This window comes from Xenopus laevis, chromosome 9_10S (assembly GCF_017654675.1).
Source record: "Xenopus laevis strain J_2021 chromosome 9_10S, Xenopus_laevis_v10.1, whole genome shotgun sequence".
NCBI lineage: Eukaryota > Metazoa > Chordata > Amphibia > Anura > Pipidae > Xenopus > Xenopus laevis.
Genome location: NC_054388.1, coordinates 53,987,162 through 54,008,327, shown reverse-complemented (window position 1 = coordinate 54,008,327; position 21,166 = coordinate 53,987,162). Strand labels below are relative to the sequence as shown.

Below are 21,166 nucleotides of genomic sequence, written 5' to 3'. Positions count from 1 at the left end.
AATGCTGTCTCCCATAGACTCCATTTTATCAAAATAATCCAAATTTTTAACAATGATTCCCTTTTTCTCTGTAATAATAAAACAGTTGCTTGTACTTGATCCAAACTATGATATAATTAATTCTTATTGGAAGCAAAATCATCTTTATTTAATGTTTAAATTATTTTCTAATAGACTTATGAAGGTATGGAGATCCAAATTACAGAAAGATCTGCTATCTGGAAAAACCCCAGGTCCCTGGCAATCTGGATAACAGGTCCCAAACCTGTAATAATATACCTCAGGACAATGGCACATTCAGTGATTCAAAGCATTTGAGTAGCTCAAATGGCCAGCAGAAAACATCGCATTCATCTCAATGGCAATTTGCTAGATACCACTGGGGACCAGGCCGTAGCCACTGAGACAAAGCAATTGCAGAAATGTTGATGCCACCGGCGATTGTCCTAGCTGCTTTTCAGTTCCATAACAACTAACCAGAACACACTGATAGCATTTTGTATTTTACTTTGGAAAAAGGCAGGATATAAATTGTAGTGATAAAATATTAGAAGGCATAAATAAAAAACAAAGTCCAACAGCAAAGTTGTTTCAGTTGCTTATGCCTGTAACACACTAAAGTTAACTTTCCCTTGAGCAGATACTGTGCATGTAGACAAATCAGAGAGGAGCCTTGTGCCCTCCCCTACACATCTAGTCTTTGTAATCCCTAGGAAGCAGGTTTCTCTTGTTCGGTTTGTGAAAAGACAGGAGTTTCTGATGTTCCGGCAGCTTGGTGCCTCTCAGCCTCTTCCAGCTCCTGCTCCATCCGATCCACCTCCTCTTGCTCCAACAACTCAAAATCCTCCCCATCGTCTCCTGCCTCTTGTACTTCAGAAAGAGCGGGTCCCAGAATAGCAACTGGCATTACGGGGCTCTGCAAATCAGAGGGAATAGCTCCACTGTCCTCCCTCAGGGATTGACCTGTCAATCCAACTGCTTGTCCCTTTCCATTGAAGTGAGTGTTAATAAAGTGCAGCGGGGAGGTTAGAGAAGGCAACAGCTCTTCGGTTTCTAAGTTTAGAGAGTGGGCAGGTGAGTGCGCCATATCAGTTTCAAATAAAGGTTTCCCGCCAGTTGGGCGCTGCCCTAGCCATTGAGACAAGTCACTGGTCTCTTTGGGTGCAGAACCTTCTTCTGTCACAGTGCACTGCTGGTCTAGATCTTAAAAAAAAAAATCATGGTAAGGGGAGAACTTTGGAGTTATTTTCATGGTATTGCTGATATTGCCTGCATCATCTTATTAAGTATTATGACAGGGATACATGGAATTCAAGATTCTGTTTAACATTTGGCTAATTTCCAGCACTCAGATTCATCCAAATACTGAGACATATAGCCAACCATAAAACATATTGTCTAAAAGCACTCTGGGCAATTTTACCTCAAGTTATATGTACAGTATGTGTTATCTTAAGAAAATCCAAATGCAAACCCACTGGACAAGGAAAGACACTAATTATTTCAGGTCATGGATTTTTTTTTTATTTTGATCAACTCTGAATATGCAAATTAGGATTCCTGATGAGTTCAGTTTTGGGTAAACTTTTTGCAGAGGACTAAGTATCTGGGCAAAAATGAAGACTTTGGTGCATTCCCCTGGTTCAAGTATTTAAATAATGTTTATGAATTTTGCCAATAGATCGGTAATACTGTTGCTCTGACCTATACTGTAGAGATGCATTTATCCCATATCATCCACTTTATCACCCCAGTTTAGTTTGTATGCCAAAAATTCCAGAATTCCAAAGTCCTCCTGTGCATTCTTCTCATTCTTAAAGTGATAGACACATTCATATTGAGCAAACGCTCAGAGGTACCTCAGGGCAGGTCTGCATCCATCAATCATGCTGGGCTGGGGATGGCATTCTTATCTGGTAGGCTTGAGCACTGTGTAGATTTGTACACCAGGCAAGTTAAGCAACAGAATTCTATATAATGGAACTTAAACTCTTTTGCAAAGTTAAGCTCTCACCTTCCGACACATCCGTCAGCTGGGGTGTGGTTGCCCTAGAGACTGAAAATCCACCACTCTCCAGAATGGAGGCTTCCTCATCAGACAGCTCAGAGTCTGTAATGGAGAGAGCTAAGGCTGTAATTCTTACATCCATCTGCAAGCAAAGAACAAAATGTTAAACTCTATATACTGGTCGCAAACTCGTATACCTTTAAAGAAACAGAATGCACAGCACTGCATTTAAAAGTAGGCCTATATGGATAGAGTTTTCTTATACCTCCAAATTGCCCACGCTGTTTCCCTGAAACTTTTGGCACAAAATATGCCTATATATTTTCAGCAACCTTCCATTCACAAATTCTTTCCTGATGGCCCAGAGACACAGAGAGCTGTTCTGTCTTAGCCATAAAACTGATAAAAACAAATTGTGAATGTGAAAAAACTTCCCTGTCTTAAAGGAAAACTATACCCCCCAAAATGAAAATTTAAGCAACAGGCATATTAAAGAATCATACCAAACTGGTTTATATATTTAAGTAAATTTTGCCCTTTTACATCTCTTGCCTTGAGCCACCATTTCGTGATGGTCTGTGTGCTGCCTCAGAAATCACCTGACCAGAAATACTACAACTCTAACTGTAACAGGAAGAAGTGTGGAAGCAAAAGACAGAACTCTTGTCTGTTAATTGGCTCATCTGACCTAACAAGCATGGTTTGTTGGAATGTTTATGTGCATAGTGAATCGTACAATCCCAGGGGGAGGCCCTTATTTTTTTAAAATGGCAATTTTATATTTATGATTACCCAATGGCACATACTACTAAAAAAGTATAATATTATGAAAATGGTTTATTTACATGAAGCAGAGTTTTACATATGAGCTGTTTTATGCAGTATCTTTTTATAGAGACCTACATTGTTTTGGGGGGGTATAGTTTTCCTTTAAATGACTTGTATTAGGCCAAAAAAAATTGCTCAATCTTGTAATTAAACGGATCTGCCATTTCTGGAAGAGGTTTTGTTCAAAAGTTATGGGATGCTGGTACCAAGCCATACATGGACTTATCCAGTAGACTCTCCAACCTAATGAACAGTGTGCATGAGGCGCCACACGCTGTGCAGTTGCCTTTCCATTGTTCAGATCATTCAGGCAGAGTCTGGAAGTGAAGAGGAGCAACAGTGCTTTGTCAGATTTTTATTATTTTTTTTTTTAAACTTACCTGAATCGATCAGTATCCATAGTACACGGATACCAGTAGGGATCAGCTGGCTACAAAAGTCTTACCAATAATCAATTTTGTATGTTTTTATGGATACATGTATGCCCTTCTTGAAATTAACTATTCAGTGTAAAATTAAAACTGGGTAAAATTGTGTTTGATCCTGACCTGCCTGCTCAGCAACTAACGGAGCAGTTATGTCCGATGTGACAGACTAACAGGTTACAGAGATGCAAGTTGTATTCTGGCTATAACATTAGACATCCGCTGACTAACTATATTGAAAACATTTTAATGCTGCGCAGCCTATGTTTTTACTCAGTTTTATTTTTACATTGAACTGTTCCTTAAAGGCTCACTGCTACACCTAAAGATCTGTTGCTTACTGCTTCTTTTCATACTCCCTCTAATGCTTGCTAGCAAGGCATACCTGGAGCTGCAATAAAGAATCCCTAAGATCCCTTAAAGGAGAAGGAAACCCCCTGGGCGCAAAACCCCTCCCCCCCTCCCCTGTGTTGTCCTGTCCATAGAGTTCACAGTCGCCATCTTCTCCCACGCGCGTCTTCTTCCTGCTTTGACCGGCGTCTTCTGGCGCATGCGCAGTAGGAACAGTTACCGGTACGGATCTACTGCACATGCGACGAATGTCACGAAGTGGAATCGGAAAACTTCATGACATTTGGTGCATGCGCAGTAGATCCGTACCGGTAACTGTTCCTACTGCGCATGCGCCAGAAGACGCCGGTCAAAGCAGGAAGAAGATGCGCGTGGGAGAAGATGGCGACTGTGAACTCCGTGGACAGGACCTGCGCAGAGGGGTGAGTAACAAGTTAGGGGCATTTGCCCAGGGGGACAGGTAGGCTAGGGGGGAGGAGGGGCAACACAGGGGAGGGGGGAGGGGTTTTGCACCCAGGTGGTTTCCTTCTCCTTTAAAACACATTTTGGGGTGCCTACAGGGATGTTGCATTATTTAAGTCTGGCTCTGCAAGGCACAGTTTTCACCACGCCACCCAATAATTTTCTAAAACAGACTTACCTCCGGAGAAAATCCAAAGAGCTCAATCTCACTTTCACTGTCTGTTTCAGCAACCAATTCTTCACCTTGTTCAGCTTCTTTCTTTGTCTGCCTCTCTGGGAATATAAATATATACATATGTATATACACTAATAGCTCTCAGAGCAGTCTAGCCCTTTTAGCACTGCCCTCCTGTAATATCATACATTGTTGTGTCTGGTTGGGCATGACCACTTCTCTTACTCTTGTGTGAGCGATGCAGTCCTTCTCCCTTCATGCTGTAGTCCAACTTCATGAGAACTGGTTCCAGTGCCGTATACATTCTCTGAATCAGCTCACGATAAACCACTACTGGCCACAACAAAACACTGAGCACTGCAAGAGAGGGTAATAGGAATAACCATGGACTACCAGAGCAAACACTGCCGCAGTACTATATTCCTCAATTATTTACTTACAGATTATATAGGAGATCATAATTCCTGGCACATAATGTCCGATGGTAGCCAATGCTGCACATCCCGAGCACACTACAGCGCAAAACTGAGGCAGAGAGAGGAAGAACATCAAACTAAGTCACTGGGTGGTTAATATTTTTTCTTTCTTCATCTTCTGATGGACTACAGCATCCGGTACGCTGAAGCTGCCAGAGGATGTTGGTAGATACAGTTTAGCAACAGCTCAAGAACAGAAATGTGAAAAGGCCTGATACATTTTTAAAGGTAAGTCCTATTGGCAAGAAACATGGTCCCATTTGAATAAGCCGCTATAAAAAAGTAATTCCCTCGTTTGCCAATACACATAGGCTTGATCATTCCTAACATTCAGACAGGGGCAGGGACTATTTTGCAAAAATAATAAAAAAAAACTTTGAGAGAGGTTTGCCCACTAGTCCTTCTCAATAAAACTGCTTCACACTGCTATACCATAAAAGCCTATTATTCGGAGGTACACCCTGCACCAATGGTTGACCACTGGAAAGACAGCAGTCTGGGAACAGGATGCACAGGGAATAAAAACGGTCTCTGACAAGTCCAGCGTAGTCAGAGGTTGCTAATGGAACAGTGCATAAAGATCCAGGTTTAATCTTGAGTGTTGTTGCCAGTATCTCTTAGCTTCACAAAATTAATGTCCAAATCACACTGGAGAGAGAAAGTGTGAATTTGCAAAAAATACAAATAAACCAACATCTTGGGTGGCCACTTTAAATAGAATTACTTGTGCTGCCCTGTTGCTTTCCACCACTAACTCTATAACACCATCAGATTGCAAAAAGCCTCTATTGTTCTAACTAATCCATTGTGCAAAGAAAGAGTCTTTATTGATTACTTTTGGGATTTTTTGGCTACAACGTTACTGGATATTAATTGACTGTAGAAAGGATCAAGAGGCTGAGAAAACAGTACTCACAGTGCCAGGATTCTGCTTCTTGTAGAGCAACAGCTCCTGGATGTACTGCTGAGAGGTTATCCAGCACTCTGATAGGTAATGGCACAATTCAGGCACACTTAGAAGGCGGGGGGGACCTGCTCCAGGCACAGACGACAGGGCTTCACTACACACACAAATAGGTACATTTATTAAAGGTTTATCGACTGCTGTCAAGAACTAGAAAATAGAGTAAACAAAACCATTTACATTCATTCAATCCATTTACATATTCAGTATCATTCCCTGGAAATAACCCTTGCAGTCTTAAGGCTAAAAACATGATATTTACAATTTCATTTAAAGCTGCTGACAAACAAACTACTTACAGAGGAAGTGGGTTTCTCCTTCCCTGTACATGACATAATGAAAGGGTACATAAAAGTGCAGGCTGTGATTGGGCCATGACTGGTTCTGGAGAATCATTTATGGGATAAATAAGATTGCGGAAGAATCACTGCTAATCTTTAATGCCGTTCCATTTCATGTTCCATGTGTGAGCTAAAGGATCATTGAAGAAGACAGCCCTACTATCATCTTAGAATCACTAAGATTTGATAATGGGGGGGGGGGGCTGCCTGGTTCTTGAAATGTTAAGTCCTATTTTGATTCACACTCCATGCATGAGCACAGCTTAATTAGCACTTAGCTGGTAAAAACCAGATGGGTGCATATTACGTGCCCAACAATTCCCCAAAATAAGCATGCCTAACCCACATGCCAGCATCAGTTGCAACTGTTTACAGCATTTTAAAGATTCCAGAATGACACATGAATAACACATTAGCAGCAGATGTTCTCTCCTAGCACAATAGGATGCATAAAAAAACAAATGTGCATTTAAACAGCCGTGAATGGTTATAGAAAACAATGAAGAGTTGATATATTGATACAAAGCGTTTAATTTTTATTCAAGTGTTTGCTTGGTTCATACCTATCACTGGAAGAATCTCCCCAAGATGGTGCTGTAAAAGAAAACAAAACTGCAATAATAATAATAATGATAACTGGTAATACTTTGTAAAGGACTATACAAGGGCAACTATCCTATCTAGTAAGGACCACAGTGATCCATGCATATAGTACACAGGTCCAGAAATATAATGCCCTGCATAATAAAACGAATACTAGCTGGAGGATCAGGCAATGCATCCACAACATGAGGATGGCTGAAACGGGTAAATCCACTTGGCTGGAAACCCAGGCAAAGTAACAGATCGGTATCTGCATGAGCAGATTGATCTAAGCTTGTTAGCGCAAGGCTCAATAGATCATCCCCATTGGTTAAGCCAGGGATCCCCATATTTTTTACCAATAAGCCACTTTCAAATGTAAAAAAAAGTTGGAGACCCATGGGCTATCAATAGAGAAAAACATCCCATATTTGGTGCCCACAAGAACTTTTTGCATGTTTGCAAAAAGTTCTTGTGGGCGCCAAATATGGGATGTTTTTCTCTATTGATAGCCCATGCGTGGACTGACAGCCTATAGGAGGCTCTTTTTGGCAGTAACCCTGTTTTTATGAAAACAAAACTTGCCCACAAGTCATAAATTCAAAAATAAGCATCTCTCTCTTTCTTTCTCTCTCTCCATACATACATAAACATTACTTATAAATAAAGTATTGCTTGAGACCTTTGATTTTGCAGGACTGTGTTCTGCCAGTGAATATAGCAGGCAAACAAAAAAAAGTGTAAATTCTACTGTGTCAAGCCAGTCAAGACAGTAGGTGCTGCAGAATTAAAAGATTTCTGCAGGAATGTAGCTAAAGGGTAAGTCTACTTTGGCTTAAATAACAGTTTGATAAACACAATGCTGAGACAACATATCATGATACTATTGGTGTAGAAGCTTGTAGATACAGCAGAGGGAAGAATTGCAGCTGTAGATTTCTTCAGTAAATTGCATGTACTCATGTCACTTTAAAGGAGAAGTCAACCCCAAAATAAAATGTTGCCTAATAAAAGAAAACATAATTGTAAGCAACTTTCCAATATACATTCATTAAACATTTTGCGTGGTTTTAAAGTTATTTGTAAAAACAATTGCTATTGAAAGCAGCATTTGTTTAACTCCTGGTTTTAAACAGCATTTTAAACAATGTTGCAAAAGTCTTAGTTCCCCAGCAATGACAGGTCTTTTAATCAGCTGCCTTGTCTTACATTGTTTTATAAGTCTGAGCCATCAGGGAAAGCCAAACACTGCTTTCAAAAGCAATACAAATAACTTAATATCCATCGACAATTTGTTATGTGTATATATATGTGTATATATATATATATATATATATATATATATATATATATATATATATATATATAGCCTTACCCATCCACCAGGGAGGCCCATTATCTCGGCTAGAGGTTCCCTGGGGGAGTGCATTGCCAAATTTGTGGATAAGTGGCTACAACCCGTAGTGCGAGGGTTAAGCACCTTTCTGAGTTACACCAACGACTTCTTACAGCTAATAAACAGCATTCAAAGTGAAAAATTTGACTTTTACTTTGTAACCATGGACGTTAAAAGCTTATATATACATGCATTCCCCATGCTCAAGGTCTGGCAGCGGTAAGAGATCTGCTAAGTAATTGTGATGGGTATGAAGGCCCTCCCATTGAATTTTTAATATCACTATTGGAATACATTCTCTATAACAATTACTTTAAATTTGAAGACCAATTTTATATTCAATTATCGGGGACAGCAATGGGATCGAATGTAGCGCCTACGTATGCCAATATATACATGCATCAATACGAAAGTGAGCACTTGTTGTGTCACCCGTTATTTCGTCGCTTTGGAGCATACTATAGGCGCTACATCGATGACTTGTTTTTTATCTGGTACGGCACCACTGAGGACCTGATTTCCTTTACAAATGATCTCAATTCTTTACCGTCTGCAGTCAAATTGACCCTAAGTTATGACAATACATCAATGCACTATTTGGATGTCACGGTGTATAAGGATATGCCTAATAAGAAACTTCAGACAAAAATCTATCAAAAATTAACAGATAGGAACACGTTGCTTCATTATAGGAGCAGTCATCCAAAGCATTTGGTGAATTCTCTTCCAAGATCGAGTGGTTAAAATCACGAGTGATCTTGGGGAACGAAAGAAAGCTTTGCAGGCCATGTCGGCACGCTTTTTGGAGAGGGGATACCCCTATGAAATCATTGCACAAGCCAGAGGGTGGGCACTGAGTTTGGACAGAGCGACTTTATTGCGAGCCAAAACTCCGACTCAAGATAGGAATCAGGATGATCTGTTCTATATGAACACCTATGGGCCGTGTTCTTCCCTAATCAAAAAATCTCTTTTACAGCATTGGCCCTGACATGTCGAAGCTTGTGAACAAGAAGCTCCGCTTTGGTTTTAAACGCAATAGAAACTTGAGGGAACTATTGACACCTGCAGACCCGGCAAAGAAGTATGTACAGTCAACAGGAGGCATTACGTTAAAACCTGGAGTTTTTAAATGCAATAACTGTGTGATGTGCAATACATTAATACTTGGGGATCAATTCTTTAATCCTCATAGTGGGAAAGCGTACCATATAAAACATAGATTAACCTGTCGATCACAAAATGTGATATACATCATTAAATGTCCGTGTGGCCTGCTGTACTGCGGCAAGACCATGAGACAACTGAGGGACAGAATCAGCATGCATAGGTCAACGATATGGGCGGCATTAGATACTAACTATGATAGTAAAAAGGTGAAACAGGATATATCTAAACAACCCATTGCCCAACATTGGTTGAAAGCGAAGCACCCCATATCTACATTTAAATGCATGCCCATAGATGTGGCAAAAAGCCCACGGAGGGGTGGAGATATTGACCGGATCTTACTACAAAAGGAAGCCTTCTGGACATTCGAATTAGGGTGTGTTGCTCCGAAAGGGCTAAATTCTACCCTCCAATTCAATGGGTTTCTGGATAGGAGATAACTTTTATGTATATTTGAAAAAAGAAACAATATAGCAGTTACTATGCTCTTTCTAACTTTTGCTAGGATTTGAAACAATGTTTAGATACAAATAATATGTTGCAATTTAGTAGATAATATGATTATTAGTTACAGATGTAACATAGCAACAGTTTTGACTTTTTGTACCAACTAGACATTAGTTAGTACATATGGTTTGCAATAATCTGCAAGTGCCGTTACAATATGGTTTTAGAGATTTTAAGTTTTTTTAACCTAATCACTATTTTAAGCACGCAGCACTTTAATACACCAGTGTTTTAGTCACAATGTATTTTATTAATCAGTAAGTTGTTTTAATCAACATTTTAAGATTATTCACTGCTGCTATTTAAAAGGCCATATAAAGAGTTAATTTTGCACAAGCCAACGCAGGCACAGTCACGTGATGTGGGTGGAGGGTATTTAATTGGTTTTCTATGTATGTAATATCACCTTGATAAAGGTCCCAAGAGGGACCGAAACGTCGGTTGTACATACTAATGTGACAATACAAGTTTTCTTCACTGCAAAGACCCCTGGTGCTGGTTTTTTGTTCTTTTTGTATTAATATTCTACTCCGGGCACAGGGGCAGCTACAAGGTAGCTTTAACTGAAGGTGGGAGCTGTCCTGTTCTACATATACATATACATATATATATATATATATATATATATATATATATATATATATATATATAGCAAGAATATATAGAATTACGTTTTTCTTTAACATTATTTTGGGGGCTGACTTGCCCTTAAACTCACTGATATATTCCCCTGGTCCATGCAGTGAACACCTATAACGACCCAAGTTACAATTAAATTAAGTGCAAGTGCAAGCTGTCCATACTAGAGGTACAGTCGTCATGTTCAGGAGCAGAGAACATCTTAGCATTGATTACACTATTTTCCCTGGTATTGTGCCTAGAAAGGCTTTTCTTCACTATTTCCCCACTAGAGCAAACAATGAAATGTCAACCACAGATGGCAATCAGAGAAGGCGTTATTTTACGTTTATAAATGAAAGCTAATAATGGTTACCTCTGAAGTGGGCTACCAGCCAGGGCTTCCAGCGTGCCACACAAATAAGTAATAACATGAAAAAGCATAATAGAAACACAGGTCTTGGGGACAGATATGAAAAGAGCCTGCAGAGGAAACAGAGAGAAGACATGAGTATTCAGAACATCAGCAGAACCAGTACAGGTAACAGAACATTGATTTGGCGTAAGCTCAGATCCATTAACTTGCTTGTTATAAAAATGATCAAGCCACTCCACTTATTTACACAAAGGTTCAGAGGCCAAGGAAAAACAAACTACAATTCATGCTAATGTTTGCCATACTGTATCTGGAGAGCTGCTGTCAGTGGTATTAAAATCATGAAGAAAGTAAAGTGGACTGAGCTGCAGAAACACAAATGAGGCAACATTGACAGATGGTGTAAAGTGGTGCCCCTCTTTGTGGGCCACATCTAACCCTTTGCACTTAACCCTGAGTTGGTTTTCAAAATTGTTATGGCCATTTCAGCACAGCCACTCCTTACTATTGAGCAGTCAGATTAGATATCTGGCACATATACAGAGGCTGCACATGAGACACTTTTGTTGTTCTTAATTTTGGAGATAGTAAAAAAAACCCTCAAATCATGAACTTTCTAATGGTCCTGGCTGCAGGTTGTCTCAGTCTCACAAAGCAGTTAACAACCAAACAAAATTAAAAGCAAGTCTGGTAACTAAAGAAACCAGGCTTTTACTAGAAGAGTATGTACATGCACATAAAGCCTGGCATATGCAATATACTCCTGCACAATAATATCTATATATGCTTATGCTTTGAAAGTGATACTGACATTTTTCTGTAAAAATTCAATACAACGGTATTGTCACTGTATGGGGAGGGTGTCAGAAGTTTTATATTTAAAGGAGACATATAGAATGAAACATTTTGTAGGCAATTATAAGTAATATATGGTGTTGCTTTTACATGGTGCTAAAAATTAATATTATCTTTAGAAATAGCCCCTTTATTGGAGCTCCCTATAGATGTTCTCTGGTCCCATGTGTTTCAAATGAGGGATGGGCGTGTCCTAATGGTCCCTACCAGAAGCACAGTAAAAGGGGGACAGCCAATCACAGCCCTGCAGTCAAGCAACCACATACAGGCTTCAGTTCCCTATCAGGTCCTGCTAGTTGCTGATTGGTTCCTCTCCTACAGTGCAGTGAGCTGAGTGACACCGGCTCCCCTGCACAGCCTGGGCTTTCAGGGAGCATGAAGTGGAAGAGAAGGGGGGGATTATTAGGGTTTTTGCAGAAATATTCAATAAACCAACCTGAAATACTATTTTTTTAACCACAATTCCTCTATAGCTAAGTGAGTATAACGCACTGGTACATAATTATTTTTTACACAAAATGTCTCCTTTAGAGGAACAGTAACAGCAAAAAAAAAAAAGTGTTTTAAAGGAATTACAATATAAAGTACTGTTGTCCTGCACTTGTAAGAACTGATTTTGTTGTGGGCACATAGAAATAACGCACAATAATAGCTAGTTTGCCTTTAAATGAACTTTAATGTGATGCAGACAGTGCCAACCCAGGGCTGAGACAATTTGCAGTTGGGCTGTATGTTTTAATGGTTTCTGAATCATTGAACTTTTTTGTTCAGCAGTTCATCTGGTTATTTAACCCTAAGAATAATAATTGAACGCATACTAATTGAAAAACTATACAACACAGAGTGTGAGCGTGTGTGAGTGAGTGTGTGAGCGTGTGTGTGAGAGTGAGAGTGTGTGTGTGAGAGTGTGTGAGTGAGCGTGAGTATGTGTGTGTGTTTGAGAGAGTGTGAGAGTGAGTGTGTTTGAGAGTGAGTGTGTGTGAGTATGGGCTCTCACCAGAAGACTCCATGGAGAGCAGCCGCAGTGACTAAACTAGGCAGGGCTCTTTCCCACACTAAGAGGCGCTGGACAGCAGTGAGCACAGGAGCCCATTCGTGCAACTGAAGGCGCAAATTGGCCTCTAACTGCCTCATATCATCTTCTGTGGATCCGGGGGCACGGCTGCTCCTCTCTTCCCACTCCCCACAAACCCACGGCGTAGCGGCCTCTCCCTGCATTGTTTTGACGTCTTGGACTAGAGATCCAGCAGAAGCAGCGCTAGTCATTTTGTTTGTAGCTCTGGCTTTGTATTAATGGGACTAAAGCCAGCCAGTGACGTGTTACAGCATTCCCCCATACTGCCCCAACACTTCCAGATCGCTACACCGATAACAACAAACGCCTTGGCGCCTGTCCTGACGTCACGAGGCTCACGCGAGACTGTTCCGTCACGACTATCACTAAGCCAGCGGAGTGACGTATCACGTAAGCGACTTTTGGCTAGGAGTAAAATATTTCAGTGTTGGAAACTGAGAGCTTGTGCTCGGTCAATGCAAAGGGGCATGTTTAGTATACTGTGTAAAAGGAGATTGATTGAAGAAACTGTGTAAAATAAGTAGAGGATTTATCAAGGTGTGTTTAATGTTACACCATGTGCAGATTGCCACAAAACACCTGCCAAGGCCGGTATTACAAATTTACAGGCAATGTAGTTGCTGGTAATTTGTAATACCCTTTAAAAAAGGCCTTGGCCCTCTGGTGGAACTTACACTTTCTTCTTTTTCTTACCATTGTGCGACGTGGCCCTGCCCCTTTTGCAGCATGACCCCTGTGGCCCCGCCCTTTTTGTGTCACGGCCCACCCTTTTAGTTCCCACGCCCATCACTGGCCTGTAAAAGGTGGCCAACCCTATGTGCATACCTCCCAACGTTTAAACACATTTCTGTGGTTTTTATGTGTTATTACAGTTTCGCTAATGGAGGTGAATTGCCCTTTAAGTTGTCTTAGTTCTTATCTTAAACTGGTACAAAATTATACTGGGCTCTCTGCCAAGAGCCAATTAAGTTAGAAACTTTGTATCTTTTTCTGGATCTTCAGTGCAGTAGATGAAAGAGAACCTCAGGATATATCAGTACAAATCCGGGATTGCGGGCTGAGTTGTCAAAAGCAAGACTGTCCCGCTCAAAACGGAATAGTTAGGAGGTATGCATGTGAACGCCAGCTTTGACGCTATTATTTTGCGTTGCTTCTGGTGGAAGTCACTAACCCATTTGAACTAGGGTTGCCACCTGGCCGGTAGTATACTGTCCTGGCTAGAACTCAACTCAAACAGGGAAAAAAGATAAATTTATAGGAAGGCTGGTATTTTTTTCCAGAAAACGTGGCAACCCTAATTTTGACCCATTTTTTACACTATAAAGACTGTGAGATGTATCATCCCGCTTTGTTTTATACAGCATAACAGGGTTGGTGGGTTTGTAGCCAAACTGGGCTACTTTTAAAATGTAGTGGCGGGTTTTAAAAGTCCAAACCGACCAGCGTACAGATTTGGGCTAGTTTTGGAATTTGCCTCGGGTTTGGACTTTTAAAACTCACCCAATTTTTTTTAATGCAAATTGAGTGGTTTGCGGCTGTGTTGGTAGAGGAAGAATCCCTGGACAAGAGACTGGCGCCCCCATGTGGTGGTGGTGAGTCTGCCTGACAGAAAAAATAGAGAGACTGGAGTGTGTTGGTGAGACAATACACTAGGTTTGGAAGCCACTGCCATCTGTCATGTTCCAGTCAGGGAAATTAAAATCATGGTAAGTGCAATAAAACAGCAGTTAAAATGCCTAAAGGCAGCTAATCCTAATTTGTGAGTACAAGCACTGGGTGCTGAGTAAGAGGCCTCTTTTTTGGTAGTTCTTTAAACCCTTAATTTGCTGTGTTAGAAGGCCTACAGCACACCACCAAAAATAGGGGTATAGTGCATATACATTGTATAACACAGGTATAACTTGTAAGGTCCAATAATTAATAAGTATGTAATTGTGGAGGTACTTTGTAACTTTCTTTAATAATTTCTAGGTACCATCATGTTATACAAGAATTTGAAGTAAAAAGAAACTGCTGACAGTAGTTAAAATGCCTAAGGGCAGCTAGTCCTAATTTGTGAGTACAAGCACTGGGTGCTGAGTGAGAGGCCTCCTTTTTGGTTGTTCTTTAACTTTATTGTTTTGTTTGCTAAGTGTTGGAAGGCATACAACACCCCCCAATAATAGGGGTATAGTGCATACACATACTAAGATGAAACCCGCTATCCGGCGCTGATCCAAATATCATGCAGAATCGCTTTTTGAAAAATGTGGCTTTAATCAAACACACAGTGCGAGATACATGGCAGTGGGTATGTGCAGAAACTAACGCGTTTCGTGCCTGTGTGGCACTTCCTCAGAGTTCAATGTTACACACGTGACATAGTTTAAATAAATCAGGTGATACGTGTCAATTAAAACATTTGCATATCAATTAGAAATATATGTATATGTACATACATTCAGTTCATCAATCCCTTGTGATAAATAAATGAATAAATAGTTAATACCAAGTGTCTCAAAAAATATCATGTTAATTATTATTAGTGTTAAATCAGAAATTCATGTGACATATACGTATAGTGCATACACAGTCTATAACTTGTGCTGTCCAATAACTAATAAGTACAATAAAACTTTCCTCTTCCTTTCAGATGACAAAGGGCATCAAAGGTATTGCAATTATTTACTAGAAGTAGCTGTAGAAAGTACCAAACAACCAAAACAAAGCAAATTTCTATAAAATGTGTCAAATTTGAAGTGTTTGAAAAATTCGCACATGAAGACCAAGTAACTGCTTTGCGGATCTCTTCAGAAGAAGCACAGAGTTCCCAGGAAACCACCATGTCTCCCTTGTGGAGTGTGTCTTTAGAACCTCTAGAACAGATGCTGACTGTAATAAGCAGGCTAACTGAATGCAGTCTCTCATCCATCTAGAACAGTGATCCCCAACCAGTAGCTCGTGAGCAACATGTTGCTCTCCAATCTCTTGGATGTTGCTCCTGGTGGCCTCAAAGCAGGTGCTTATTTTTTAATTCCAGGCTTGGCAAGTTCTGGTTGCACTGCCAAACAGAGCCTCAATGTAGGTTGACAATCCACATACAGGCTACCAAATAGCCACTTATTTGGCACCCCAAAAACATTTTTCATGCTTGTGTTGCTCCCCAACTCCTTTTACTTCTGAATGTTGCTCACGGGATCAAAAGGTTGGGGATCCCTGATCTAGAAGAAGCCTTAAGCCCTGAATTGCTGCTTTCAAAATACACCAGTAAATAATACATTTTCCTTGAGTTTGCCACTTTGTTCAAGTACATTTTGAGGCATCTCACCATATCCTGAGTCCTCGTTCTTAGGATCAGGGAAAAACAAAGGTAATATCTCTTTAGAGTAGCAAAGTTTAGAACTGATTTTCAGTAAGAATGTGTCATCAGTTTACATGGAATAAATTAGAGAAAAAGGATGGCACACACATTTGCAAACGTGCTTAAATTAAAGTGCTTTTATTGTGATCTCAAACACACGTTTCAGGGGTAGGGATGTAGCGAACGTCGGAAAAAAAGTTCACGAACATATTCGCGAACTTGCGTCAAAAATGCGAACGGTTCGCGAACGTCGCGAACCCCATAGACTTCAATGGGAAGGCGAATTTTAAAAGCTAGAAAAGACATTTCTGGCCAGAAAAATGATTTTAAAGTTGTTTAAAGGGTGCAACGACCTGGACAGTGCCATGCCAGAGGTGGATCAAGGGCAAAAATGTTTCTAAAAAATCCATTGTTGACACAGCGCTGCGTTTTGTGCTGTAAAGGGCAGAAATCACACTACATTTCTAAACCTGTGTAATAAAATGCTTTAAAACGTCCGGCGTCTACATGCCAATCAAGTCGTGTAAAGGTTACAGCCTGTTCACACGCAAAGACGAAACGCGGTGCTTACTGCAACGCAAAAAGACGCAAAGAGCTTTAATGAATGATACCGTCAAGTGAGCAAATAATAGTTTTTAATTACTAGTTGCTTGTCACCTCCAGGATGTTCGTCCTGTTGGTGGCAATATTTCTGTAGTGGTGTGTTTAGCAGTCACCGTGCTTGTGCGCACGTGCACTGTCAGGCAGAGGTAATTCAATGTACAGTGAAGTGAACCAAAAAACACTGATTCTGCAGTGTGGGCCCAGTTTTGGTCTACTTTATTGATCACCTGCGGTGACCATAAAAGATGCGATTTTGCCACTGTTGCAGAACCCTGAAAAATTAGGCATGTGTACTTTCCTGAAAAATTATGTTTTTTTTGTCGCAGCCACTGAACCAGAAGTCCAGAAACAATATGCCATATAAATGCTGAAAATATTAATTTTTTTTTGTCGCAGCCACTGCAGCACAGAGGCCAGAAAAAATATGCCATATAAATGCAAACAATATTAATTTTTTTTTTGTTGCAGCCACTGCAGCACAGAGGGCCAGAAAAAATATGCCATATAAATGCAAACAATATTAATTTTTTTTGGTCGCAGCCACTGCAGCACAGAGGCCAGGAAAAATATGCCATATAAATGCTAACAATATAAATTTTTTTTGTCGCAGACACTGAAAGCACAGAGGCCAGAAAAAATATGCCATATAAATGCTGAAAATATTCAATTTTTTTTGGTCGCAGCCACTGAAGCACAGAGGCCATAAAAAATATGCCATATAAATGCTGAAAATATTCTGTTTTTTTTGTCGCAGCCACTGAAGCACAGAGGCCAGAAAAAATATGCCATATAAATGCTGAAAATATTCATTTTTTTGTCACAGCCACTGAAGCACAGAGGCCAGAAAAAATATGCCATATAAATGCTGAAATATTCATTTTTTTGTCACAGCCACTGAAGCACAGAGGCCATAAAAAATATGCCATATAAATGCAGAAAATATTCAGTTTTTTTTGGTCGCAGCCACTGAAGCACAGAGGCCAGAAAAAATATGCCATATAAATGCTGAAAATATTCATTTTTTTGTCACAGCCACTGAAGCACAGAGGCCATAAAAAATATGCCATATAAATGCTGAAAATATTCTGTTTTTTTTGGTCGCAGCCACTGAAGCACAGAGGCCAGAAAAAATATGCCATATAAATGCTGAAAATATTCATTTTTTTGTCACAGCCACTGAAGCACAGAGGCCAGAAAAAAATATGCCATATAAATGCTGAAAATATTCATTTTTTTGTCACAGCCACTGAAGCACAGAGGCCAGAAAAAATATGCCATATAAATGCTGAAAATATTCATTTTTTTGTCACAGCCACTGAAGCACAGAGGCCAGAAAAAATATGCCATATAAATGCAGAAAATATTCTGTTTTTTTTGGTCGCAGCCACTGAAGCACAGAGGCCAGAAAAAATATGCCATATAAATGCTGAAAATATTCATTTTTTTGTCACAGCCACTGAAGCACAGAGGCCAGAAAAAATATGCCATATAAATGCAGAAAATATTCTGTTTTTTTGGTCGCAGCCACTGAAGCACAGAGGCCATAAAAAATATGCCATATAAATGCTGAAAATATTCATTTTTTTGTCACAGCCACTGAAGCACAGAGGCCATAAAAAATATGCCATATAAATGCTGAAAAATATTCTGTTTTTTTTGGTCGGCAGCCACTGAAGCACAGAGGCCAGAAAAAATATGCCATATAAATGCTGAAAATATTCATTTTTTTGTCACAGCCACTGAAGCACAGAGGCCAGAAAAAATATGCCATATAAATGCAGAAAATATTCTGTTTTTTTTGGTCGCAGCCACTGAAGCACAGAGGCCATAAAAAATATGCCATATAAATGCTGAAAATATTAAATTTTTTTGTCACAGCCACTGAAGCACAGAGGCCAGAAAAACTCAGGATTTACCTGGATTCAAATTAAACCAGTAGGGTTTGCACCCTAGTTTGTAACGGTGGTGGAGGGAGGAGGACGCTAAAGGACAGCTGTATGTGGAGTCATGAGGCGTGCAGAGAAGGACAGCTGCATGGGGAGTCAGAATCAGAAACTCAGCACAAGTCTTCCGGCGTGCAGTAACCCTCCGAGATCCACCCCTCATTCATATTAATAAAGGTCAGGTAATCCACACTTTTGTGACCTAGGCGAGTTCTCTTCTCAGTTACAATCCCTCCTGCTGCACTGAAGGTCCTTTCTGAGAGGACACTTGAGGCGGGGCAAGACAAGAGGTTCATGGCAAATTGTGACAGCTCTGGCCACAGATCAAGCCTGCGCACCCAGTAGTCCAGGGGTTCATCGCTCCTCAGAGTGTCGATATCTGCAGTTAATGCCAGGTAGTCCGCTACCTGCCGGTCGAGGCGTTCTTTGAGGGTGGATCCCGAACGGTTCTGCCGCTGCCTTGGACTGAAAAACATTTGCATGTCTGACGTTACAGAGTGGCCAAAGTGCTTTGTCCTTGCAGGTGCGCTCGTGGCAGGATTACTGGCACCTCTGCCCCTGGAATGTTGATGAGTTCCTGAAGTGACATCACCCTTAAAAGCATTGTACAACATGTTTTGCAGGCTGGTTTCTAAATGCAGCATCCTTTCAGACTTGTGGTATGTTGGTAACATTTCTGCCACTTTATGCTTGTACCGAGGGTCTAGTAGAGTCGCGACCCAGTACAGGTCCTTCTCCTTAAGCCTCTTGATACGGGGGTCCTTCAACAGGCATGACAGCATGAAAGACCCCATTCTCACAAGGTTGGATGCAGAGGTATCCATCTCCGCTTCCTCGTTATCAAGGACTGCATCATCCACGGTCTCCTCCCCCCAGCCACGTACAAGACCAGGGGTCCCCAAAAGGTCACCACTAGCCCCCTGGGAAGCCTGCTCCTGTTGGTCCTCCTCCTCCACAAAGCCACCTTCCTCCTCTGACTCCACTTCTGACACCTCTCCCTGCGTTGCAGCAGGTGCCTGGGTTCGTTCTGGTGATTCCGACCAGAAATCGTGCGCTTCCTGCTCCTCGTCACGCTGGTCTACAGCCTCATCTGTCACTCGTCGCACGGCACGCTCCAGGAAGAAAGCGAAGGGTATTAGGTCGCTGATGGTGCCTTCGGTGCGACTGACCATATTTGTAACCTCTTCAAAAGGGCGCATGAGCCTGCAGGCATCGCGCATAAGCACCCAGTAACGGGGTAAAAAAATCCCCAGCTCTGCAGATCCAGTCCTACCACCCAGTTCAAACAGGTATTCGTTGACGGCTCTTTGTTGTTGCAGCAGACGTTCCAACATGAGGAGCGTTGAATTCCAGCGAGTCTGGCTGTCGCAAATCAAACGCCTGACTGGCATTTTGTACCGCTGCTGAATGTCAGCAAGGCGTGCCATGGCTGTGTAGGACCGTCTGAAATGGGCCGACACCTTCCTGGACTGCCTGAGAACGTCCTGGAATCCTGGGTACTTTGAGACAAAACGTTGTACTATTAAATTCAGAACATGTGCCATGCAGGGCACATGTGTTAAATTGCCCAGTCTCAGTGCTGCCAACAGATTGCTTCCATTTTCACACACCACTTTTCCGATCTTCAGTTGGTGTGGGGTCAGCCACCGATCGGCCTGTGACTGCAGAGATGACAGGAGTACAGATCCGGTATGGTTTTTGCTTTCCAGGCACGTCATCCCCAAGACAGCATGACAACGGCGTACCTGGCACGTCGAATAGCCTAGGGGGAGCTGGGGGTGCACAGGTGTGGAGGAGGAGGACCCAGCAGCAGAGGACGAAGAAGAGGAAGAAGACGAGGTAGAGAGCGAAGGAGGAGTAGAGGTGGTGGCAGAACCGCGTGCAATCCGTGGCGGTGACACCAACTCCACTGTCGTTGTTGAGCTACACATTCCCTGCTTCCCAGCCATTACCAAGTTCACCCAGTGGGCAGTGTAGGTGACATACCTGCCCTGACCATGCTTGGAGGACCATGCGTCAGTAGTCATATGGACCTTTGGCCCAACACTAAGTGACAGAGATGCGGTGACTTGGCTCTGCACATGGTGGTACAGGTGTGGTATTCCCTTTTTTGAAAAAAAATTGCGGCTGGGTACCTTCCACTGCGGTGTCCCAATTGCTACAAATTTGCGGAAGGCCTCAGAGTCCACCAGCTGGTATGGTAAAAGCTGGCGGGCTAAGAGTGCGGACAAGCCAGCTGTCAGACGCCGGGCAAGGGGGTGACTAGCAGACATTGGCTTCTTACGCTCAAACATGGCCCTCACAGAAACTTGGCTGGGGGCAGATGACTGGGAATGGGAACTGGTGGTCAAGGTGGAAGGCGGAGTGGAGGGTGGTTCAGACGGGTGAAGGACAGCAGAGGTAGAGCAGTAAGATGCTGGACCAGAAGGAGGGTGGCTTTTAGTTTGCCTGTTGCCTTTGAGGTGTTGCTCCCAAAGTGCTTTGTGCTTGCCGTTCATGTGCCTTCGCATAGAAGTTGTACCTATGTGGCTGTTGGGCTTCCCAAGACTCAGTTTCTGACTGCACTCATTGCAAATGACAACGCTTTTGTCAGAGGCACACACATTAAAAAATCCCACACTGCTGACCTTTTTGAGGCTGGCAATCTGGCGGTAACAGTAGAAGTCGGCGG

At 41.6% G+C, this 21,166-nt stretch overlaps 1 protein-coding gene across 2 annotated transcripts in view; it reads right to left on the bottom strand.

Annotated features, from left to right (window-relative positions):
• retreg2.S (reticulophagy regulator family member 2 S homeolog) overlaps positions 1-12,959 on the bottom strand; it is a 13,372-nt gene extending 413 nt beyond the window's left edge. The window contains 10 exon segments of one of the 2 annotated variants that reach the window (NM_001095932.1): positions 1-1,203; positions 1,860-1,929; positions 2,015-2,150; positions 4,253-4,347; positions 4,475-4,606; positions 4,690-4,774; positions 5,642-5,786; positions 6,594-6,624; positions 10,680-10,786; positions 12,532-12,935. The exon segment at positions 1-1,203 is cut by the window's left edge and continues 160 nt beyond it. In NM_001095932.1, coding sequence (NP_001089401.1) covers positions 1,910-1,929; positions 2,015-2,150; positions 4,253-4,347; positions 4,475-4,606; positions 4,690-4,774; positions 5,642-5,786; positions 6,594-6,624; positions 10,680-10,786; positions 12,532-12,800 — 1,020 coding nt within the window. In that variant the 5' untranslated portion in view covers positions 12,801-12,935 and the 3' untranslated portion in view covers positions 1-1,203; positions 1,860-1,909. 2 annotated transcript variants of the gene reach the window in all.
• Positions 12,960-21,166: the final 8,207 nt, after the last annotated feature.